The 23,422-nt window shown below is 41.8% G+C and overlaps 1 protein-coding gene across 9 annotated transcripts in view; it reads right to left on the bottom strand.

Annotated features, from left to right (window-relative positions):
• tet3 (tet methylcytosine dioxygenase 3) overlaps window positions 1-23,422 on the bottom strand; it is a 535,430-nt gene that overhangs the window by 382,421 nt on the left and 129,587 nt on the right. For 6 of the 9 annotated variants that reach the window (XM_041209398.1, XM_041209399.1, XM_041209408.1 and 3 more), the window contains one exon: window positions 12,079-12,135. In XM_041209398.1, coding sequence (XP_041065332.1) covers window positions 12,079-12,135 — 57 coding nt within the window. Of the gene's footprint in view, window positions 1-12,078; window positions 12,136-12,430; window positions 12,619-12,711; window positions 12,925-23,422 lie in introns of those variants that run through there. The other 3 variants (XM_041209404.1, XM_041209405.1, XM_041209402.1) reach the window with 3 other exon arrangements.

Here is a 23,422-nt window from a genome sequence, read left to right as displayed (position 1 = left end):
GCTCTATAAGCCATTACATAAGGAACTGATTAAATCAGTTCACAAAATATAAGTGCACTCCGGTGTAAAGAACACAAATCATCTGGTGCACATGTTGAATATAGCTTTAAAGGTAACTGATAGATACTCAGAACATTGTACAAACCAATGTATGAGTGCAGTGCTAAGATAGATTGTTACAGAAGCTGAGAAGTCCTGATTCAAAACAGACCATATCCCATATGTTGACACAAAACTGTCCAAATACTTATACCTCTCATATTTACATGTTCAATATTTGAGCTATTTTAGACAAATTTAGGCAAATTAGATCAGGATAGTGATGCTAAATTATCTAACACAGTTTGTCAGCATATGCTATTTAGAAAGTAAAACAATGAATTTTTAGGTAATTAAAAACAGAAAATGCTGGAAAAACTCAGCAGGTCTGGCAGCATCTGTGGAGAGTTAACATTAACGTTTTGAGTCTGTGTGACCCTTCCTTAGAGCTAAATAGGTAGAAATATGATGGATTTTCTCTTATTTAAGAGGGGGTGGAGCAAAATAGAAGGTCAGGGATAGGTTGAAGTTCAGGGGAAAGTTGACAAAAATGTCATGGACACAAGACAAAGGTAGCGTTAATGGTAGCGTTAAAGACTAAAGAAGGTGCTGATAGTGGCATAAAGATAAGATGGCAGAATGTGTTAATTGCAGAACAAGGGTCGACACTTTGTGAAAGCAAAACCTAAGAACAAGTGACAGGTGACCCTGTTGGGTGGAGGTGGGGAGTGGGTGGCAAGAGGGGTTGTTGGGGAAAAAAATTGGATTAAAAAAGGGGTCAAGATGGAGGAGAGAGTTCATGTAAAGTGCCTAATCGGAAGATGAGGTGTTGTTCCTCCAATTTGTGTTGGGCTTCACTGGGACATTACAGTAGGCCAAGAACGGACACGTAAGCATGAGTGCAAGGTGGCGAGTTGAAATTGCAGGCAACAGGAAGGTCTGTATCATGCTTGTGGTCTGAGTGTAGATGTTCCGCAAAGCGGTCACCCAGTCTGCGTTTGGTCTCCCCAGTGTAGAGGAGACGGCATTGGAGCAGCAAATACAGTAGATCAAATTGAAGAAGATGCAAGTAAAGCACTGCTTCACCTGAAGGGAGTATTTGCGGCCTTGGACCATGAGGAGGGAGGAGGTAAAGGGGAGGTATTGCATCTTCTGCATTTGCTTGGGAAGGTGCCCTGGGATGGGGATGAGGAGTTGGGGGTGATGGGAGGAGTGGAGCAGGGTGTAACAGAGTGAATGGTCCCTGCAGAATGCTGATTGGGGTGGGGGTGAGGGGAAGATGTGTTTGGTGATGGTGGAAATGGCAGAGGATGATCCTGTGAATGCAGAGGCAAGTTGGATGAAAAATGAGGACAAGGGGGACTCTATCATGGTTCTGAGAGGGAGGGGAAGGGGTGAGGGCAGAGATGTGGGAGATGAGTCAGACACAGTTGAGGGCTCTGTCAACCTTAGTTGGGGGTAACCCTCGGTTCAGGAAAAAAGAAGAAATGTGAAGGTGAAAGAGGGTTGGAAATTGGAAGTAAAATTGATAAATTTGTCCAGGTTCAGTCATCAATGTACTGGAAAAAGTTGTGGAAGGGGGCCTGAATTGGAATTTTTAGGGTTGCCCTGTTGTCTCAGGATAAAAGCACCATCCAGTGTATAAAACAATAAGATTCAAAGTTTGGCTTGTGATAAATTGGCTGTCCTGCAGTAAAGGGTGAGCTAGAAACTCAGACAGGGCTGCCTTTCTGATCATTAAATAGTGACCTATGTTGGGTAGAAATGGGATTTGCCTCAACCTCATTTACATATATTGTGGCAGTAGTCACTATTTATGCTTACACAGTGAATGCATGAGTAGCTTTGAAATGTGGAATTGGAGGAGAATGGAAAGGATCTGCTGGATAGTAAAAGTAACAAATGATGAGGAGTGTGAACAAAGAAATTTGCTGAACATAATTCGGAAAAGGCAGAGAAACTGGGTAGGGCATAACAGGAACCGGACAAGTAAGGGACGTTATGGAGAGAAGATTTCAAGAAGAAGAGGAAGAGGAAGAAAAAGAATATCAATGCTATATGGCTTGAAAATTGAAGGACGTGATTGGCAAATGAAAAGAATGGCACAGAGTACAAAGACATGGAAAGACTCCTATGAGCCAAGGAGCCTTTGGGAAGAACACACATGATGATGATGAATGAATGAATGAAGCCTGTAGAACCATAACCCAGCACGAGGCATCTCTGCCAGGGTGCCAGGCGGGATGGGGGTGATGGAAAACTTTGAGCAAAATTGGAGAAATAAAATCTAAATCTTCCACTCCCAAGTGAATGTTTTATGTGATAATCTGCAGTTACAGTTTAATCAGCATGGTTTTAGTTCATGAATCCTTTCTTTTTCTGTGCATAGGGAACTTCTGATTTGAACAATTAATTTTGACCAGAGAAATTCATGTTTAAACCATGTGCCAAATTAGATGCCATGGAATATGTATATTTAACATAATGTCCCTCTAAATATTGAACTGGCGGGGATGTCAGTATCAGAGGGGATGCATTCACCGCTGTCTTGCGGGAAGTGAAACCCCACCATCGTAAGAATCCTGGCCACAAATTATATTTTTTAAAGTTGACTAAATGCTTGATCAAAAAGGTGAGTTTTGGGGAGGGTTTTAAATGGGGACAGGTGGAGAGGCAGAGAGGGGTTTAGAGAGGGAATTTCACAGCATGTGCAGAATGTCTATGTGTAAGTCGTAGAATGGTGAGATGGAGAGAAGGGGAAAGTGCACAAGAGGACAGAGTTGGAGGGAAAGAGTGGTGATTGTAGGGATTAAGGGATTAAGGAAGGTACAAAGATAGGGAGGAGCGTGATCAAGTAAATATGAGGATGTGAATTTTAAATTTAAGTCACTGGGGGATCCAGAACCCAGTAGGTCACCAAAGACAGGGGTGTTGGGCAAGTGAGACCTGGGGCAGGACTGGATATGGGCAGCAGAGTTTGGGATGAAATGAAGTTTACAGAGGGTGGCGAATGGCAGACCAGGCAAGGCAGGCGAGCATTCAAATCATCAAGGTTAAAGGTGACAACTGCAAAAATTATTATTTCAGCATGTGAGGGGCAGACATGGGGCTGGTGATGGGCAATGTAATGGTGTTTTTTTTCGTGGATGTGGATGTTGCTGGCTCAGCCAGCATTTAGCATATAGGCCAGCCATCCCTAATTTAATTGAGAAGGTGTGGTGAGCCATCTTTTTGAACTGCTGTAGTCCATGTTGGGTAGGTACACCCACAGTGCTGTTAGAAAGGAAGTTCCAGGATTTTGAAGTAGGCATTCTTTGTGATGGACAGCATTGAAGTCAGAAACTCTGCTTGGGGTCAGATAGGGTGCTAAGGTTACATACAACTGGAGACAGAAGCTAGGGAGGGGAATAGAATTGGTCACAAGGCATTGTTTTTAGTCTTTGGCTTTCCCAATATTTAACTGAAGAAGACTGGATGCTGAACAAGCAGTGTGCCTACAGAGTTGATGTGGAGGGGGGAGTGAGGTGAGTGAGAGGTAGAGCTGGATGTTGTCAGTCTACATGTGGAAGTTGACTCATGGTTGCCACCAAGCAGAAGTATAGATGCAGAAGAAGAGAGAATAAGGATAAACCCTTGGAGACTCCACAAGTAACAATGCAGGGTCAAAGAAAAAAAAAACAGCCACTGTTGGAGATGCTCTGGCTATGATGAGATTAATGGGAGTGAACAAAGCAAGGGCAGCCCCACTGCACTGGGCAAAGGATGAGTGATGTTATAGCAGGTTAATGTGGTCCACTGTGTTAAAGACTGTAGACTGGTTGAGGAGGATAAGGTGAAATAATGCACTATAATTATAGAGGTTATCATTTGTGTCTCCATTTGGGGCTGCCCCAATCTGGGTCAGACAGAAATAAAACTGCAGAGTTTCAAATCTGTAGTTGCAGAAAGATGGGCACGGATTTAGTAAGCATTTTGGACTGGAAAAGGAGATGGGAGATTGGGTAGCCTTTTTTTCAGGATGAAGTAATAGTGGCAGTTTTCAAAATGAGGGTTAGTACCTGAAGAGAGGAAACTTATTGGAATATACTAATTTTGCTTCAAATTATGAAATCCAGCTTCTTATTCAATCTTTGAAATCCATTTTTATTAAACTGGGAATTTCTTGCAGGTGCACAAAAGCCACAGTTAAATAAACAATTTGTGGTGTTTTTCATTGTACTTATGAGATCCTCAATACAGAATAGAATTTCCTGTTATGCACTCATGAACACCAAACAGCACTCTTTTTAATTACTTACATTGTGTTTTATTCATTTTACTGAAATATTCTTGGTTTAATAATAATGAAGAGGTGATAAATGTGATCTAATGGTGTACAAAAAATATGTCTCACGATGCAAGTATGAATTCAGCTATAACTTAAATCACACGTCTTATTTCTACTTTGTTATATGTGCTTTGTTTCTAATTGTTTTTGGGTCCATTTGTTATTTAGGGATGAAGTGACACATATGGTGATACATACATGATTGACATTTAAGTCAACATTCTTTGTTCACTTGGCAGCTAAGTGCATTGCATGTGATACCCATGTGTCAAACAGAAGTTTTTGTGCTTGGTTTTTAAATCAAAAACTATCATATGTAAACCATTGGACTGTTTAAACATATACTGTATAAACTACTGAATGATAATAATTAAGTGCTGTTTCAGAAACAATAGAATCAAGATCCTCTGACAATGCAGTATTTCATGGGCCAAATCTTACTGGATTTTATTTGGTGCTCTTGGCTTACAAAATTGGTTATTATGACGTTGCAAATTGCAAATTTAACTATACGGAAACGACGTCAGGTGGATAAGCACCTGGAAGAGGGTTGTGGGATCCTTGGTGGAGGAAATGCCATCAAAAAATGGATGAGCTAACACTTGAATTAGGAAATGGTAGCCTCAGCCTGTAAACCATGTCACAGCTGTCATATAGAGCAAATAGGAACAAAGGTCTAGGAGGAGGCCATTCAGCCCCCTGAGCCAGTTCCACAATTCTGTTGAATCATGACTGATATGTATTTTAACACCATCTACCTCTGTTAGTTCCATGTCACTGCATACCCTTGCCTAACAAAAATCTATATTCCACAGCTTCTAGGGAGAGAGAGTTCCAACTTCCATGATCCTGTGTGTGGAAGAAGTGCTTCCTGACATCACTGTTGAACTCCCTATCCTAATTTTAAGGTTATGCTCCTTTATTCTAGACTCTCCCTGATGAGAATACCTTATCAAATTATTTAATTGTCTTAAACACCTCTATAAGATCATCCTTTTATCGTCTATACTCAAGGAAACACAGGCCTGTCCTCAATATTTAATTTTCTTAGAACCAGTGTCATTCTGGTGAATCTGTGCTGCAGCACCTCCAAGATCAATATGTAAGTCAATTAAAGAATAACCATGGACAGTCTGAAACACTGGGTTCAAGTCCCTGGTAATGGTGTGGAAGATAGTAACAGAAGCTCTGATGTTAGGTGACTGATGATAATGGACAAAAATCAAGAATATTAAAAAATGTAATCCCAAAATTACAAAAATTACTTTTATTTGATACATTGCAACAACAATTTTTTTGCCAATGCTTAGTATTCTGCGGACAATCTGTTCACGTTATTGAACAAGGTCTGATATTGGCATGTAGTTATCGGTAAACTTTATCATTACAACTTATGGGAACTGGCAGAATAACTACTGATTCCTGTCTCTTCATCATAATTTTTAAAAATTCATTCTTGCGATGTGAGCATTGCTGGCAAGGCCAGCATTTGTTGCCCTAATTGCCCTTGATATAAGTGGAGGTGAGCCATCTTCTTGATTCACTGCAGTCCATGTGATGCAGGTACACCATAGCGCTGTATCCCAGGGAAAAATTGTGAACAGTGAGTGATGTGTCATTACTTTATACATAATACAAGTAAATGTGAAAACTAATAAATAGAAGCACACATTGTGCAACAAGGTATATCCTGTTATTTTTGTTGAAAATCAGTAGCTTTTATTCTGTCAGGGGATGTGGGCATCGCTGGCTAGACCAGCATTTATTGCCCATCCCTAGTTTCCCTTGAGAAGGTGGAGGTGGTAAGCCACCTTCTTAAACAGCTGTGCAGTCCATGGGGTTTAGGTACACCCAGATTTGGGAGGGAGTTCCAGGATTTTGACCCAGCGACAGTGAAGGAATGGCAATATAGTTCCAAGTCAGGATGGTGTGTGGCTTGCAGTGGAACTTGGAGGTGGTGGCGTTCCCATGCATCTGCTCCCCTTGTCCTTCTAGGTGGTAGACGTCACTGGTTTGGAAGGTGCTGTTGAAGGAGCCTTGATGAGTTGCTGCAGTGAATCTTGTATATGGTAATCACACATTGCTGCCACATTGCATCGGTGGTGGGGTGGATGGGGTGCCAATCAAGCAGGCTGCTTTGTCCTGGATGGTGTCGAGCTTCTTGAGTGTTGTTGGAAATGCACTCATCCAGGTGAGTGGAGAGTATTCCATCATACTCCTGACTTGTGCCCTGGGATGGTGGACAGGCTTTGGGAAGTTTGGGTGAGTTACTCACCGCAGAATTCCCAACCTCTGACATGCTCTTGGAGCCATAATATTTATATGGCTGGTCCAGTTCAGTTTCTTGGCAATGGTACCCGGATGTTGATATTGGGGGATTCAGGGGGATTCCCTGGCTTGGTTGTAATGGTAGAGTGGGAGACATGCAGGCCATGAGGTTACAGATTGTGGTTGAGTACAATTTTGCTGCTGATAACCCACAGTGCCTCATGGTTTCCCAGTCTTGAGTTGCTAGATGTGTTCGAAGTCTATCCCATTAGCACAGTGGTAGTGCCACACAACAGGATGGAGGGTATCCTCAATGTGAAGAAGGGACTTTGTCACCACAATGATAGTATCGGTCCTTGTGGAGACGAAGTCCCATCTTCACATCAAGGATACCCTCCATCGTGTTGTGTGGCACTACCATGCGAAATGGGATAGATTTTGAACAAATCTAGCAACTCAGGATTGGGCAACTAGGAGGCGCTGTGGGCCATCAGCAGCAGAATTGTACTCAAGCACAATTTGAAACCTCATGGCCCAGCATATTCCCCAATCTAGCCAGAGGATCAACCTTGGTTCAACGAAGAGTGCAGGAGGGCATGCCATGACCAGCATCAGGCGTACCTGAAGATGAGGTGTCAACCTGGTGAAGCTACAATACAGGACTACTTCCCTGCCAAACACCAAAAGCAGCAAGTGATAGACAGAGCTAAGTGATTCCACAACCAACAGATCAGATCTAAGCTCTGCAGTCCTGCCACATCCAGTCATGAATGGTGCTGGGCAATTAAACAACTCATTGGAGGAGAAGGCTCGATAAATACCCCATCCTCAATGCAAAAGATAAGGCTGAAGCATTTGCAACAATCTTCAGCCATAAGTGCTGAGTGGATAATCCATCGCAGCGTCCTCAGGAGGTCTCCAGCATCACAAATGCCAGTCTTCAGCCAATTCAATTCACTCTACATGATATCAAGAAACGGTTGAAGGCACTGGATACTGCAAAAGCTATGGGCCCTGACAATGGTCCGGCAATAGTACTGAAGACTTGTGCTCCAGAACTTGCCGTGCCCCTAGCCAAACTGTTCCAGTACAGCTACAACACTGGCATCTACCTGGCAATATGGAAAATTGCCCAGGTATGTCCTGTACAAAAAAAGCAGGGCAAATGCAACCAGGCCAATTACCATCCCATCAACTCTCGATCATCATTAAGGTGATGGAAGAGGTAATCAACAGTCAAGCAGCACTTGCTTTGCAATAACCTGCTCACTGACTCTCAGTTTGGGTTCCACCAGGGTCACTCAGCTTCCGACCTCATTGCAGCCTTGGTTCAAACATGGATAGAAGAGCTGAACTCCAGTGGTGAGTTGAGAGTAACTGCCCTTGACATCAAGGCAGTATTTGACCGAGTATGGCATCAATAAGCTCTAGCAAAATTCGAGTCAATGGGAATCAGGGCAAAAACTCTCCACTGGTTGGAGTTATATCTAGCACAGAAGGAAAATGGTTGTGGTTGTTGGAGGTCAATCATCTCAATTCCAGGACATCACTGCAGGAGTTTCTCAGGGTAGTGTGCTAGGCCCAACCATCTTCAGCTGCTTCATCAATGACCTTCCATCCATCATAAGGTCAGAAGTGGGGATGTTCACTGATGATTGCACAATGTTCAGTACCATTTGCAACTCCTCAGTTAATGAAGCAGTCCATGTCCAAAGGCAGCAAGACCTGGAAAATATCCAGGCTTGGGCTGACAAGTGGCAAGTAACATTCATGCCACACAAGTGTCAGGCAATGACCATCTCCAACAAGAAAGAATCTAAACATTGCCCCTTGACATTCAATGGCATTACCATTGCTGAATCCCCCACTATTAACATCCTGGTGGTTATCATTCACCAGAAACTGAACTGGACTTGCCATATAAATACTGTGGCTACAAGAGCAGGTCAGAGGCTAGGAACCCTGTGATGATAAATTCACCTCCTAACTCCCCAAAGCCGTCCATCATCTACAGGGCACGAGTCAGAAGTGTGATGGAATACTTTCCATTTGCCTGGATGAGTGCAGCTCCAACAATACTGAAGATGATTGACATCATCCAGGACAAAGCAGCCCGTTTGATTGGCACCCCTTCCACAAGCGTTCACTCCCTTCACCACAGACGTACGATGATAGTGTGTACCATCTACAAGATGCACTTCAGAAACTCACCAAGGCTCTTTAGGCAGCACCTTCCAAACCCACGACCGCTATCATCTAGAAGGACAAGGGCAGCAGATACATGGAAACAACACCACATGTAAGTTCCCCTCCAAGCCACTCACCATCCTGACTTGAAAATATATCACTTTCCTTCACTGTCACTGGGTCAAAATCCTGAAACTCCCTCCCTACCAGCACTATGGATGTACCTACATCGCAGGGACTGCAGCGGCTCAAGAAGGCAACTCACCACCACCTTCTCAAGGGCAACTAGGATTGGGCAATAAATGCTGGCCTCTCCAGCAATGCCTAAATCCCATAAATGAATTTTTAAAAATTGAATGTCAGTGGGTGATGGTTGGACTCTCTCTTGTTGGAAATGATCATTACTTGGCACTTTTGTGGCGTGGATGTTACTTGCCACTTGTCAGCCCAAGCCTGAATGTTATCCAGGTCTTGCTGCAAATGGGCAATATGAGGAGTGGTGCTGAACATTGTCTGATCTTCAGTGAACAATCATAAGCCTTGTTCAATAAAGCCTTCTTAAGGCACACCCCTCAACAGATAGGTCCACATAATTCTTATAAAACCTATGTTATCATTTCAGTACTCTTATATGCTGAAACCATTTCTATCTGTGGGCTTGTCAACAGAATAAGATCTATACCAATTGCTTAAAATTACAGGGCAGAATCTGAATAGAAAATGATTGAAATTAATTTTATTTTAGTAACATATGATGTAGGTGTTGGATGGGGAAAAAGGGTATCTTTGGTAGATTAATAAAATAAGGGTATACAACTAAAATGAAACCAGGTTCAAAAACAAATTTGTGCTTGGACCCTTTGTGCTTTTCTTGAATGCATAAAAAAGACTGGAGCTTACGGGTAATCCAAGTCTTTCACTTGCTGAATTCTTTTCATTCTCTCCCTGATTGCTGAACTCGATATGATTGTCGGGACTTAGGAATTACGTTACAATATTTAAGCCTCATTCAAAATTATGGTTTGATCAGCTGTGCTTTGAATTAGACACAAAAGGAACTACCACTGTATTCATTTTAATACAACCTAAAGAGCACCAATTCTTTCAACTTAGCTATTTAATATTTTTTTAAGCTTTATTGCTCACCTCAGTCTTAATGGAAAAGGATAACATGATTTGGTAATTCATTGACAAACAACAAAAGAACACCTGTTGAATTAGGATGCCTGAGGCTCTATCTGACAAATATCTCTAAAAAATGGAATTCAATGGATGTTTCCAGCTGCATAATGAAGCTGCTTCCCTTATAGAGAAAAATTCTGCTCCCGGAGAAGTATGATTTTTTCATTTGATCAAAATGAACTATTTATTATTAGTGCGCCTCCTGTACGGTCCTTGAGCTACACTCCCTGATATGATGACTCACAGATGACGTGTGCAGGAGTACTGTTTGTAAACCTCAAACCCATGTGCGTGCAGCCAGCATGACTTGCCAAGACTGCCTGCCAAACAGCAAGCATGCCATCTCTCTAACCTTTCCACAGGGCCTCTTTACCACGTGAGTGTCAGAGCTAAACACATTTCAGTACCAGCACTAAAAGCCAGGAACTATTTACCGTGTGCAGCTACCACTCATCCCACCAATTTTGTTTCATTTGTAAATAGTTTTTTGACTTCAGAATTTACAAAATTTTTTTAAGTGCAGCATATTCAAGTTTAATTTATTAGTAGAAACTTAAATTGTTTTTGACTAATTATCTAGCAAATCATCCATGCCATTACCTCAGGACAAATAGTCAAATGTGTGTGATGCAATTGTCATCAATATTGCTTGTTTACCTCTACAATGAGATCCAAACTGCCTGCCAGCCTAAGACCTCAGCATTTTACAAATATTTATTGATTGCAAACCAATAAATAGAAAAATATAGCACTTTAAGATCAAAGAAAGAAAACCAAATAAAGACAATTGCTGGCTGATTATTGAACAATGAATACATGCAAATCTCTAACTATATTAATGGTTGATTTAGTGATGTTGTCCGTCAGTTACTTCCTTTTAAAAAGTAGGCCAAGGCAAACCAATCCCTTGAAAATTATAGCGAGTTTATTTTTGGGGCAACTAACCTTTTAGCAAATGCATCAAATAATGCACAACTACCGATTCACGAACAAATGAAATGCCTCGTCAGTTTGAACATTAAAGAGTGTATGAGATGCACTGTAAAACATTGTAGCTATTAATTCTAAAGGTTTAAATACAGACTGTTTTTCTGTTATTGTATAAATTTGAAATTCTTATATGAAAAAGAGAAAGGAAAACAATAGAACAGTACTTCACTGGGGAATTGCTTAAGGAATCAAGCACACTGCAACAGAGTACCCCTCCAGACAGCCCCTTTCTATAATTACATTACCTAAAAAAATGCATCTGTTAACTCTTTAAGCACAGGTGGAATATTCAGTTACATCAAATTGTAAAACAAGAGTCCCAGAGGATGACACTTAAACTCAGAATACAATTCCTGGCATATTTTGTTTGTTAAATTTTGAAAACATTTAAAGTTTTGTAGTGTTATCACTTGAACAGAACTTCAACCCATGGCTGAAAGGTGCAAAGGAAGTTCAGCACTCATAAGGTTAACAGCCTGTTAAAGCATAACCTTGGCACATCTCTCCGTGCTGAACAAAACATCTACTAGACCTTAAAGGAACAAAAAAGTACTATGGTATGACTGAAAAAGTGGCCTGAAATGCTTTAGTAACTTCTGTACAAAGTTATTATTATAACTAGCGAATCCAAAATCAGCCCGCTGCACATATTTGAAACTTTGCTGTGTAAACCTAGTATCTTTTTTTACACAATATTCACCAGTATTTTCATAAAGACTTGCATATGCTTTGATATTTTACAGCATATGTGGCTTGGTGCTTCCTTTGTTTATGCACCATTAGCTTTTGTTATATATGCCATCGTACATAATTATTGTCTTCCAGAACATAATCTACATTTCTCTGCTGTCTGATAATGAAGGCTTTTGTTAGCCAGACTGTAGAATGCATTTCAACTCCTTCTTCACATTCAAAAAAGACAAAATCTAATTTGATTCATAGCACAACAGATATGAATTTAAAGCTGCATGAAGATAATGTTTCCTTGTTGTTTTTCACATTGTTTCTATTGGAATCAGAGCTTTGATCTTTCTCAAAAAAATTGTCCGTGTGAAAGTAACGCTTTCATAATGCCGTTAATTTACCTTTTCAGCCAGTGTTTGCTTCTTTCTCTGAGCTTTTGTATTGTCCTTGTTCCCCACCTGCAGGGAAAAAGAATCAAACACAAAAAAAATCAATTAAGAAATGAGACAGACAAATCTAACCCAAACGAGCCATTATACTGAAAATGCCAATAAAATTAAGCTTGACTAATGGTCACTGAGCTAAGAGATACATTTTGCAAGGAAGGGCAACAAATATCTATTTATAAAATTTGTATACAGTGAATAATTTGCAGTTCATTAAATAATATAACTAAAACATAACCTATTGACAAATCTAGCAGAGCCTTCTTTTTAAAATAGCCTTCAAAAGCTTCTTTAGAAATATACCTACACTACACCCTCTATCTTGCAACACTCCTCTGAAACAGTCTCTGCTTCCTCCATCAGAGGCAGACCCTACCAGGCAGCCATCTTGCCTCCTTCTCCTTGAGCTATGTTACGGGCACCGTGGTACATTAGTTTTTTTATCCTGACTCTAGCATCATTATCGTACTGCTGAGCTCTCTCTCTCCAAACCTTCCCAGCAACACCCCTCCCCCCCACCTCCCCCCCATCCCCCCCACCTCCCCACCAGTAGAGACTTAAAACGTGACAAGCATGCCCACTGCCTACTCAGACTCCTCCGGAGCAACCAATCGGCAGATACCCAGAGAAAGGGAGTGGAGGATGGGCTGGTTATTTAGTTACTTGTCAACTGTCTTCCTCATTCAAGCTTCCTAAACAATACCACCCCTATGTGGTATCTATGCAAGCCATCAGCATGAAATCAGTAGTAAACTGTGGAGTGGAGTAGCAGACGGAAGTGCCGGCTCAATACCAGCTGCACACAGCTGAACTAAGACCCATTTATGGGTCACGTGCAAAACCAGTAACTTTAGATGTATTTGGGGGAAGGGTGCACAATATAGCTGTTTAGAAATTAGGCATCGTTTTGAATTATTCTTCAAAGGTTTTGTTGTTACCTGTTAATTTTTGGTACCAAAAATCTGAACAAGTATTTCAAAAATGTATATTCACTTTACACTTTGTGTGCTGGATAAGAAAACTGCATCTAAAACAGCTTCACAGCATGTTGCATATAGCCTCATATCCTGGATCAAAGGTCAAAGTTTGCCACAATAATAGTAACTTACTGCATGCAGTACATTGTTCAGTCTATTTTTACTGTAGTAACAACAGAAAAGGAAAGCCGTACTTCAAAACTGGGTTCCCATGAGATTGAGCAATTTTTATACCTAAGCTGGAATTGTCAGGAATAGCATTTTGTGTCTGAAGCAAAACACTTCCATAATTTCAGCCTTTCTCCTGGCTGTGGCAATTGTTGCCATGCTTCTTTATATTAGTCTCTTCCTGTTCTCTTTAGGCTCTTACGAAACCTTGTTCCTGCTGCTTTTTCCTAACTCCGATTGCTTTCAGCCGGTTCCTGACTGCTGAGTCTCGACTGCAGCTACTCTCTTTAAACGTTCAATAGTCTCTTCTAACTTTTTTTTACTGTCTATAATTTCTCCTTCTCTCTTTTTATGGCTTCTGTTGCTTTCCTTTAGTTCCCAGCACTCTCTTCTTACACCCATTACTTTTCTTTTGACCTTTGTCACTGCTCTAGCCCCCATCACTTTCTCCTAGCTTTTGTTGTTCACTCCAGCATTTGCTACTTTTTCCTGTTTCCTGTTACTTTCCGTATTCTCAGAGTGGAATCGTCCCAGCTTTGTACTAAGTGCGGTGGCGGGCAGATAAAACGACATTCTACCTGCCGACCGGTTTTCACGCCGTATCACCCCAAACCCGCCACATTACTCATGCCTTCCCAGGAAATGCGCTGTTTCCATGACCATCGGGCTCTCATTCGCCCGCTACGTCATCACCTTGCCACTTCATCACGCCAGGCACCACATTTAAAGTACAGCTGTGCTCGCTGCTTCCAGCCAGCCCAAGACTGCAGCAAAGAAGACATGGCCCCAAAAGGCAAGAAGACTGCAGCCCTCAAGTGCCTTTTGGACACCATGGAGGCCCGCTGTGATGTCCTCAACCACCACTCTGGCCACAGGAGGGGCAGCTACATTACTACTCTGGCTTGGTAGGAGATGGCAATGGTGATCAGTGCCAATGTTGCACAGAAGAGGTTGGCCATCCAATGCAGATAGAGGATGAATGATCTCATCTGTGCAGCCAGGGTATGGCAACCATCTCATTACTGTAAACTCACACACTCAAACCCATCACTCATTCACTGGCATCTCACTTACTGCCAGCTCAAGGGACATCACCACCCATTCTCACACATACCGTCACATGTCCCTCTGGCCTCATCTCCTCTGGAGACTGCCTCCTCAGCCTTCACCATCTTGAGGCCACTTGCACAGTTCAACATGTGCCCCCACCACACTCTCGGATACCCTCCTGCCCCAGTACAGCTCTCATCCTGCAGCCTCTTCCCTTGCCTGAGGCCACTTCTCCCTCTTCCCCAAGCAAGGCCTTGCACTACAGTCATTGAAAATCCACCCAAATGGCTGATCTGGTAGGTAGAAACCTACCCGTGAGCCCCCGTTGTTTTCCTGCTGACGTGGGCAGACAGTCTAGCAGGAGTGATGAGTCCAGCAGGCTGGCCTTATAATGATATGCTGATGTATTATAACGAGGTTCCTGATGTCCAATGGTGGCGAATGCAGCCCGCCATTGGCGAGCGGAGCAAACGATCACAAACTGGTTTCACCGATTTTTGGCCTACTTGCCATATTGTTTGCTCAAGCCACCACCGAGCACACCCGATGCTGGTAGGCACTGAAAATCTCAGCTTCAGATTATTTTCTTCAGGCTCCATTGTTCTGTCTTCTGGTTCCCTCCAAACTCTCCCAGATGTTGCCACTTTCCTCGCTTTCCCACTGCTGTATCTGCATCCACTATTTTCTTTAATGTGCCATTGCATTCTTTTAGATTCTAATGCTTTCCTACCATAATATAAGAAGTAAGAGCAGGAGTAGATCATACTGCCCTTCGAGCTTGCACCACCATTCAACATGATTAATGGCTGACCTTTGGTCTCAACTCTACTTTCACACCTGTTTCAAATAGCTAGTTTATAATTCATATGTTTTAGAACTGGGGGAGCATTTTGCAGATAGTGATCATAACTCCGCTAGATTCAAGGTTGTTATGGAAAAGGATGGGCCGGAAATCAGTGTTCTAAATTGGGGGTAGGCCGATTTTAATAAGATCAAATATGATTTGGCCAGAGTGGACTGGGAGTAGCTAATTTTAGGCAAATCTGCGTCAGAGCAGTGGGACTCATTAAAGAAGGAAGTAGGGAGAATACAGGGCCAATATATTCCAGTAAAGACAAAGAGTGGGACCAACAAATCCAGGGAACCCTGGATGTCGAGAGACTTACAGGATTGGATAAAGAGGAAAAGGGAGGCTGATGGCAGATACCGAGAGGAGTATAGAATGTGTAGAGGGGAACTTAAAAAAGAAATTAGGAGAGCAAAAAGGGGCATGAAAAAACATTGGCAGGTAAATTAAAGGAAAATCCAAAGTTATTTTACAAGTACATGAAGAGTAAGAGAATAACTTGGGAAAGAGTAGGGCCCATTCAGAACCATAGTGGTAATTTGTGTGTGGATCCGGAAGATGTAGGTAGGGTTCTAAATGAATACTTTGTGTCGGTGTTCACAAGTGAGAGGGACGACGTGGGTATGGAAATCAGGCAGAAGGACTGTGATGTAATGAAAGAAATTAACATAGAAAGGGAGGAGATTCTAAGTGGTCTGGCAGGCTTAAAAGTAGATAAATCTCCAGGCCTGGATGAAATGTATCCCAGGCTGTTGAGTAAGGCAAGGGAGGAGATAGCAAGGGCGCTGGCAATAATTTTCAATACCTCTCGGGCCACAGGAGAGATGTCAGAAGACTGAAAGACAGCCAATGTGGTACCGTTATTCAAGAAGGGAGGAAGGGATGAACCAGGGAACTACAGGCCAGTCAGTATAACCTCAGTGGTGGGGAAACTATTGGAAGCAATTCTGAGGGACAGAATTAGTCAACACTTGGAGAGGCAAGGATTAATCAAGGACAATCAGCATGATTTTGTTAAGGGAAGGTCATGTCTGACCATTTTGACTGAATTTTTCAAAGAGGTAACCAGGTGTGTAGATGAGGGCAATGCATTTGATGTAGTTGACTTGGATTTCAGCAAGGCTTTTGATAAGGTTCCGCATGGGAGACTGACAACGAAGGTAAGAGTCCATGGGATCCAAGGCAATTTGGCAAATTAGATCCAGAATTGGCTGAGTGGCAGGAAGCAGAGGGTGATGGTTGAGTGGTGTTTTTGTGACTGGATGCCTGTGTCTAGTGGGGTTCCACAGGGATTGGTGTTAGGTCCGTTGCTGTTTGTAATATATATAAACAATTTAGATTTGAATGTAGGAGGTTTGATCAGTAAGTTCGCGGAATGCACGAAAATTGGTGGTGTGGTAAATAGTGAGGAGGATAGCCTTAGATTACAGGAGGATATAGATGGGCTGGTCAGATGGGCTGATCAGTGGCAAATGGAATTTAATCTGGATAAGTGTGAGGTGATGCACTTGGGCAGGACAAACAAAGCACGGGAATACACCATGAATGGAATGACCTTGGGAAGTACTGAGGATCAGAGAGCCCTTGGTGTGCATATCCACCGATCCCTTAAGAGGGACAGGTAGAAAAGGTAGTTAAGAAGGCATATGGGATACTTGCCGTTATTAGCCGAGGCATTGAATATAAGAGCAGGAAGGTTATGCTGGATAAAACGCTGGTTAGGCCACAGCTAGAGTATTGCGTGCCGTTCTGGAATCCGTATTATAGGAATTATGTGATTGCACTGTAGAGATTGCAGAGGAGATTTATCAGGATGTTGCCTGGACTGGAGAGTTTTAGTTATTGGAGAGACTGGGGTTATTTTCCTTGGAGCAGAGGAGATTGAGGGGGGACATGACTGAAGTGTATAAAATTATGAGGGGCATAGATAGTGTAGACAGGAGGGAATTCCCCTTGGTGGAGGGATCAGTAACCAGGGGGCAGAGATTTAAGGTAAGGGGCAAGAGGTTTAGAGGGGATGTGAGGAAGAATGTTTTCACCCAGAGGGTGGTGGGAATCTGGAACTCACTGCCTAAAAGAGTGATAGAGGCAGAAACCCTCATAACATTTAAGAAGAATTTGGATGTGCACTTGCGATGCCATGGCATACAAGGCTATGGACCTAGTGCTGGAAAATAGGATTAGAATAGTTAGGTACTTGTTTGACCAGCACAGACTCAATGGGCTGAAGGGCCTTTTTCTGTGCTGTGGACCCCTATGACTCTATGACTAACTTTTAGTTTTAGGAATTAAAGTTTTATCTGTATAAAATAGGGATGCCTGGTTGAGAAACTGCTAATACTCCTGTAGTAAATTCAACTCAAACAAGCTTCAAGTTTATTACACTTAAAAGATTGAGCCATGTTGACTTAAGAGGTTAACATTGAGAAAGTTAAGATCATAAAATGGTAGGTGAGGTTACTTAGCTAAAGAACCAGAAATATGACTTATGCAGCTATTTCAGTAAAGGATAAGTTATGCTTGTGATTCCCCAGAATTAAGGAAAGCTTTTGAATTAAAAGGTAGGTTGTTTGCATTTCTAACTGGGAACAGGCCACGTGCTACTTTGCCATAGAGATGGATGGAGTTTAGTGAAATTAGCTCTGTGAATACAGTTAGGGCATAGCCAGCAGGCAAGACTGGTTGAGAGAAGCAACTAAGACTGTGTCAGCTTTGGGTCTTATGTTGCTTGTAGCTCTTTGTAAGTTGAGAGATAAACCCAGACCTACATCAGAGGTAGAGTAAATGCTAAATCTATTGTCCATGGCACAGCCTGTGATTGGGAGCTGGTATTTAGTGTAAGAGACATTTGGAAAGGGGAAAAACAACTGGAATGTTTGTTTAGCTGGAAACTAAGGGAAGAAATCTACAGGAATCCCCTCAATAAAAGGCAGTTAACCTTGTTGCAGTTAGAGTTCTGGAAGAAATCAGTTTGGTTGCTGTCTGAAACCATAGCAGAGGGCTATTGGAAACCAAGAGTGTTTTAAGCCACTGTGAAGAAGTCGCAAAGAGGCCTGTGCTTGAGCTGTAGAATCTACAGTCCTGAAGAAATTGGAGGCTCATTTAGCCAAAAGCTAACAGAAGGACCCCATTAAATATTGAACCTTGAGGAAGAGCTGGAACACGGAAGAGAAATCAGAGTGAATTCCAGAGAGCTGTGATACATCTTTTGAGTTGGTTCCAGAAAAAGTGAGCGAATCTTAAAGATTGCTTAAGATAAGAGAACTATTTCAGCCTTAAATATATTCAACAATGGAGCATTTACAACCCTCTAAGGTCAAGAATTCTGAAGATTCACAACCCCCTGAGTGAAGAAATTTCTCTTCATCTCAGTCTCAAAAGATCGATCCTTTATCCTGAGAATGTGTCTCCATGTTCTATTTTTCCCAGCCAAGGGAAACAACCTTTCAGTGTCTACCCAGTCAAATCCTTTCAGAATCTTGTATGTTTCAATGAGATCACCTGTCATTCTTCTAAACTCCACAGAGTATAAGCACAATTTCCTCAGCCTATCATCATATAACAAATTTCTCATCCCAGGAACCAATCGAGTGAACCTTTGTTGTACTGCCTCCAATACAAGTATATCTTTCCTTAAATATAGAGATGAAAACTGCTCACTGCTTTCCAGGTGTGATCTCACCAAAGTTCTGTACAATTGTAGCAAGACTTCCATATTCTTGTCCTCCGATCCCCTCACAACAAAGGCCAACATGCAATTTACCTCTCTGATTGCTTGCTGTACCTGCAAGCTAACTTTCTGTGTTCTTTGTATGAGTACCTCCAAGTCCCTCTGAACATCAACATTTAAAAGTTCCATGACTTTAAAAAAATTCTACTTTTCTATTTTTACTGCCAAGTGAATAACCACAACTTCCCACACATTATACTCGATCTGACACAATGTTGCTCATTCATTTAACCTGTCCATATCTCTTTACAGCCTCTTTGTTTCCTCAAAGTTTACACTCTCACCTAGCTTTGTATCGTCAGCAAATTTAGATATATTACATTACTATCTGTCCCATAGTCTAAGACATTAATATAGACAGTAAATAGCTGAGGCACGAGCACTGATCTTTACGACACTCCACTGGTTACAGCTAGCCACTTGAAAATGTCCCATTTATCACTACTCTTTACTTCCTGTCTGATAACTAATCCTCTATCCATGTTGATGTATTACCCCCAGCTCCATGAGCCCTTAACTTGTGTATGAATGTTTTGTGCAGCATTTAATCAAATGTCTTCTGGAAATCCATGTATATTACATCTACTGTCTCCCTTTATTTGTCCTACTAGTTATATCCTCAACAAACTCTCATAAATATGTCAATCACAATGTCCCTTTCATAAAACCATGTTGACTTTGTCTAATCATACTATGATTTTCTAAGTGCATAATAAAGACTTCCTTAATATTAAATTCCAGCATTTTGCAAGCAACTGATGTTTGGCTAACTGGCCTGTAGTTCCTGTTTTCTTTCTCCCTCCTTTCCTGAATAGCAGTGTTACATTTGCAAACTTTCAATTTGTTGGGACCATTCTAGATCTAAGGAAGTTTGAAAAATCATAGTCAGTACATCTATACCTCCTTAGAAACCTAGGACTTAGACTATCTGGTCCTAACGATTTGTCAGATCTTAGTCCCTTAAGTTTCACCAATACTTTTTCTCTGCTGATATTAGTTACCTTAGGATCCTTGCTCTTATTAGCCCTGGGGTTACCCTCTATTTCTGGTATGCAATTCGTGTCTTTTACTGTGAAAACAGATACAAAATATTTATCCAATGTCTTTGCTATTTCTTCGTTCCCCGTGATAATTTCTTCTTTCTCTGCTTCTAAGGGACTAATGTTTACTTTAGCAAATCTTCTCCTTGCAAAAAGCTCTTAGTAAAAAGCTCTTATTTGTAAAAGCTCTCAGAATATTTTTATATTTCTGGCTAGTTTACTTTCATATTCTAATTTTTCAATTTTTATCAACTTTTTGGTGGCCCTTCACCGGTTTCTAAAACACTCCTAATCTTCAGGCATAATACACTATAAAGCTCTTCCTTCAATCGAATACTAATCTTAATTTCCTTAGAAAGCCACAGTTAGATCTTTATTGCTGAGTTTTTCTTTTTTAACAGAATATATTTTTGTTGCACATTTTAAATTGCTTCTTTAAATGTTTGCCATTGTTTATTTACCACAATACCTTTTAGTTTTTTTTTAATTCATTCACGGGATGTGGGCTTCGCTGGCTGGGCCAGCATTTATTGCCCATCCCTAGTTGCCCTTGAGAAGGCGGTGGTGAGCTGCCTTCTTGAACTGCTGCAGTCCATGTGGTATAGGTACACCAACAGTGCTGTTAGGAAGGGAATTCCAAGATTTTGACCCAGAGACAGTGAAAGAATGGCGATATATTTCCAAGTCAGGATGGTGAGTGACTTGGAGGGGAACGTCCAGGTGGTGGTGTTGCCATCTATCTGCTGCCCTTGTCCTTCTAGATAGTGGTTGTGGGTTTGGGAGGTGTTGTCGAAGGAACCTTGGTTAATTCCTGCAGTGCATCTTGTAGATGGTACACACTGCTGTTACTGTGCATCGGTGGTGGAGGGAATGAATGTTTGTGGATGTGGTGCCAATCAAGCGGGCTGCTTTGTCCTGGACAGTGTCAAGTTTCTTGAGTGCTGTGGGAGCTGCACTCATCCGGCAAGTGGGGAGTGTTCCATCACACAAAGCTTGTAGATGATGGACAGGCTTTGGGGAGTCAGGAGGTGAGTTAGTCGTCACAGGATTCCAAGCCTCTGACCTGCTCTTGTAGCCACAGTATTTATATGGCTAGTCCAATTCAGTTTCTGGTCATGGTAACCCCCAGGGTCTTAATAGTGGGGGATTCAGTGATGGTAATGCCATTGAACATCAAGGGGCGATGGTTGGATTCTGTCTTGTTGGAGATGGTCATTGCCTGACACTTGTTTGGTGCAAATGTTACTCACCACTTGTCAGCCCAAGCCTGGATATTGTCCAGGTCTATTTATCTAATCTACTTGAGTCAGCTGTCCTCTCATATCCATGTAATTAGCTTTGTTTAAGTTTAAGACTCCTGTTTGGAATTGGAATATATCGCTTTCAAACTTCATATCAAATTCATTTAAATTATGATCACTTTTCCCAGTGGATTGTTTACCATAAGATTACTCATTAACCCTGCCTCATTGCATGTACTAGATCTAAAATGGGCTTGTCCCTAATTGGTTGCATAACTTATTATCCCAGGAAAAGTATGGGTTTCACTTGACTTATACCTGTTGAAACAACCAGCTCTTTGTCAGTCTGATCCTCTATGGACTCTAATATGGTCTCAGGCAAGGCATCTCTCTGGAAGACCTAATGGACAATGAGAGACAGACTAGGTAATACAGTGGTGGGGTTCAGTGGAACAAAGATTTGAATGCTGCTCAGCTGCTAGAAACAGCGCTGACACCTGAAAAAAAACAAGAGACTTCAAATGGTGTGTCTATCAACTGGAAAGACGAATCAAGTTCCAGGACTTCATCCTCCAACAGATAACTCGTGCTGCAAGGACTTCTTCCCCATCATTTTCTTTTGGAAAGAGTCAATTCAGATCCAGCAGCTTTTCATGCAGATGGTCACCATCTGCTGCAGTGCCTTCTGTATCTGCCACTTCTGGCCTAACTTCATGAAGGACTGAGAGATTCATAACTTCAATCTCCACCCAGGGTCTAGGGATGGTGTCTCTGTGAAAGGAAGGAACTTGCTGCTGATTGTATAAACTTCCACAGCTGCTGAAGTCTGAAGCTTCACTGGTTCTAAATAAATGGTTGAAGGTTGCACCATGAAATCCAATGAGTTGTTCAAATGCTGGGCATCATCTGGTTTTTCTCAGATACCTAGAAGCATGCCAACATTGCCGCTCAATAAGGATATATGTTGATTGTGGAGAACATAGAATCAACAACCTGTCACCCCCTTGTAGTGAAGAGGAACAATAATCCTGCCTTTAATTGGAATGTCTTTGCCACCTGGACATTGTAATTTGACGTCTGATGGATGAAGGGATATTGGCTGAAGTCAGTTGGGATCATCTGCGAGGATGTTAATAGCAGCTCCAGTATCAATTTTAAAGGTGGTGTCAAAGCCTTGAATTGCACTGTAACCGAACAATAGTCTGGATTACAACTATCAGCTTCCCCTAGGAACTCTGTAATATCGTCTTTATCTTGATTTCCAATTTCTTGGATGGAATGTGTTTCATAGATATTTTCTTGTCTTCTACCTTGATCAAGTTGTTGGATTTGCTGAAATGCTTGGACTGTTCAGTTTTGCTGCACAGGAAACATTCTGCTCCCCCTGCTGGGCAGTCCTGGTCTATGTTGATTTTTTCACTACAACACAAGCGTCTCAAAATGGCTGCCAGATGTGGAGTTTCGACGATGGTTTCATGGACTAACTTTTTAATTCTAGATTTTTATGAATTGACAGTCGCCACAGCAGGATTTGAACCCATGTCCTCAGAACATTAGCCTGGGCCTCTGGATTACTAGGAATTGAAAGAGATGGCACTTCCTCAATATCCAGTGCTGTGTAACCAAAGGTAGTGAATTATTAGTGAAAGGTAGTGCAAGTTAATGCCCATGTCCTGGCAGCAGTCATGATGCCTTCATTCTCCGACAATCCACTGTACCAGCTACATTTGAGTCTGCATTAAAACTGAAGCGTGGCTACTCGGCTACAAGGATTCTCCAACTCTGGTGGATAGCATGCATACAATGAAAGGCATGCTGCTGCATGAAGTATGATCAAGCAGACTCGGTGTGCTGAAACAATGCTTCCACTGCCTGGACCATTCTGAAAGAGCCCAGCAGTACTTAGTAGAGTGGGTGTCAATATCTGCTGCATGTTGGACAACTTCACATCATGAGAGGACAACCCTTGCCACCAAATGGTGAGGAGCAGGAGCATGAGAAGGAGGAAAAAGAGGAAGGGGGAAGGCAACCAAAACAGCCCCTTTCTGGCCGAATTCTTAGTGAAGAAATTATCCAAGTGCAAGATCAATAACTGCAATGCTAATTCCTCATTCACCAATAGTCTCGAACTTACCTTTCCTTTGACACTGACTATTACAGCAATTGCTTGAGCATAATGCAAAAATGAAAGAAACCACAAAATAAAGATTCCAAACCAAATTTATAAATGAAATCATCCTTGTGCA

The sequence above is a fragment of the Carcharodon carcharias genome, chromosome 17, assembly GCF_017639515.1.
Source record: "Carcharodon carcharias isolate sCarCar2 chromosome 17, sCarCar2.pri, whole genome shotgun sequence".
In the NCBI taxonomy this organism is placed as follows: domain Eukaryota; kingdom Metazoa; phylum Chordata; class Chondrichthyes; order Lamniformes; family Lamnidae; genus Carcharodon; species Carcharodon carcharias.
This window is presented reverse-complemented; position numbering and strand designations above follow the sequence as displayed.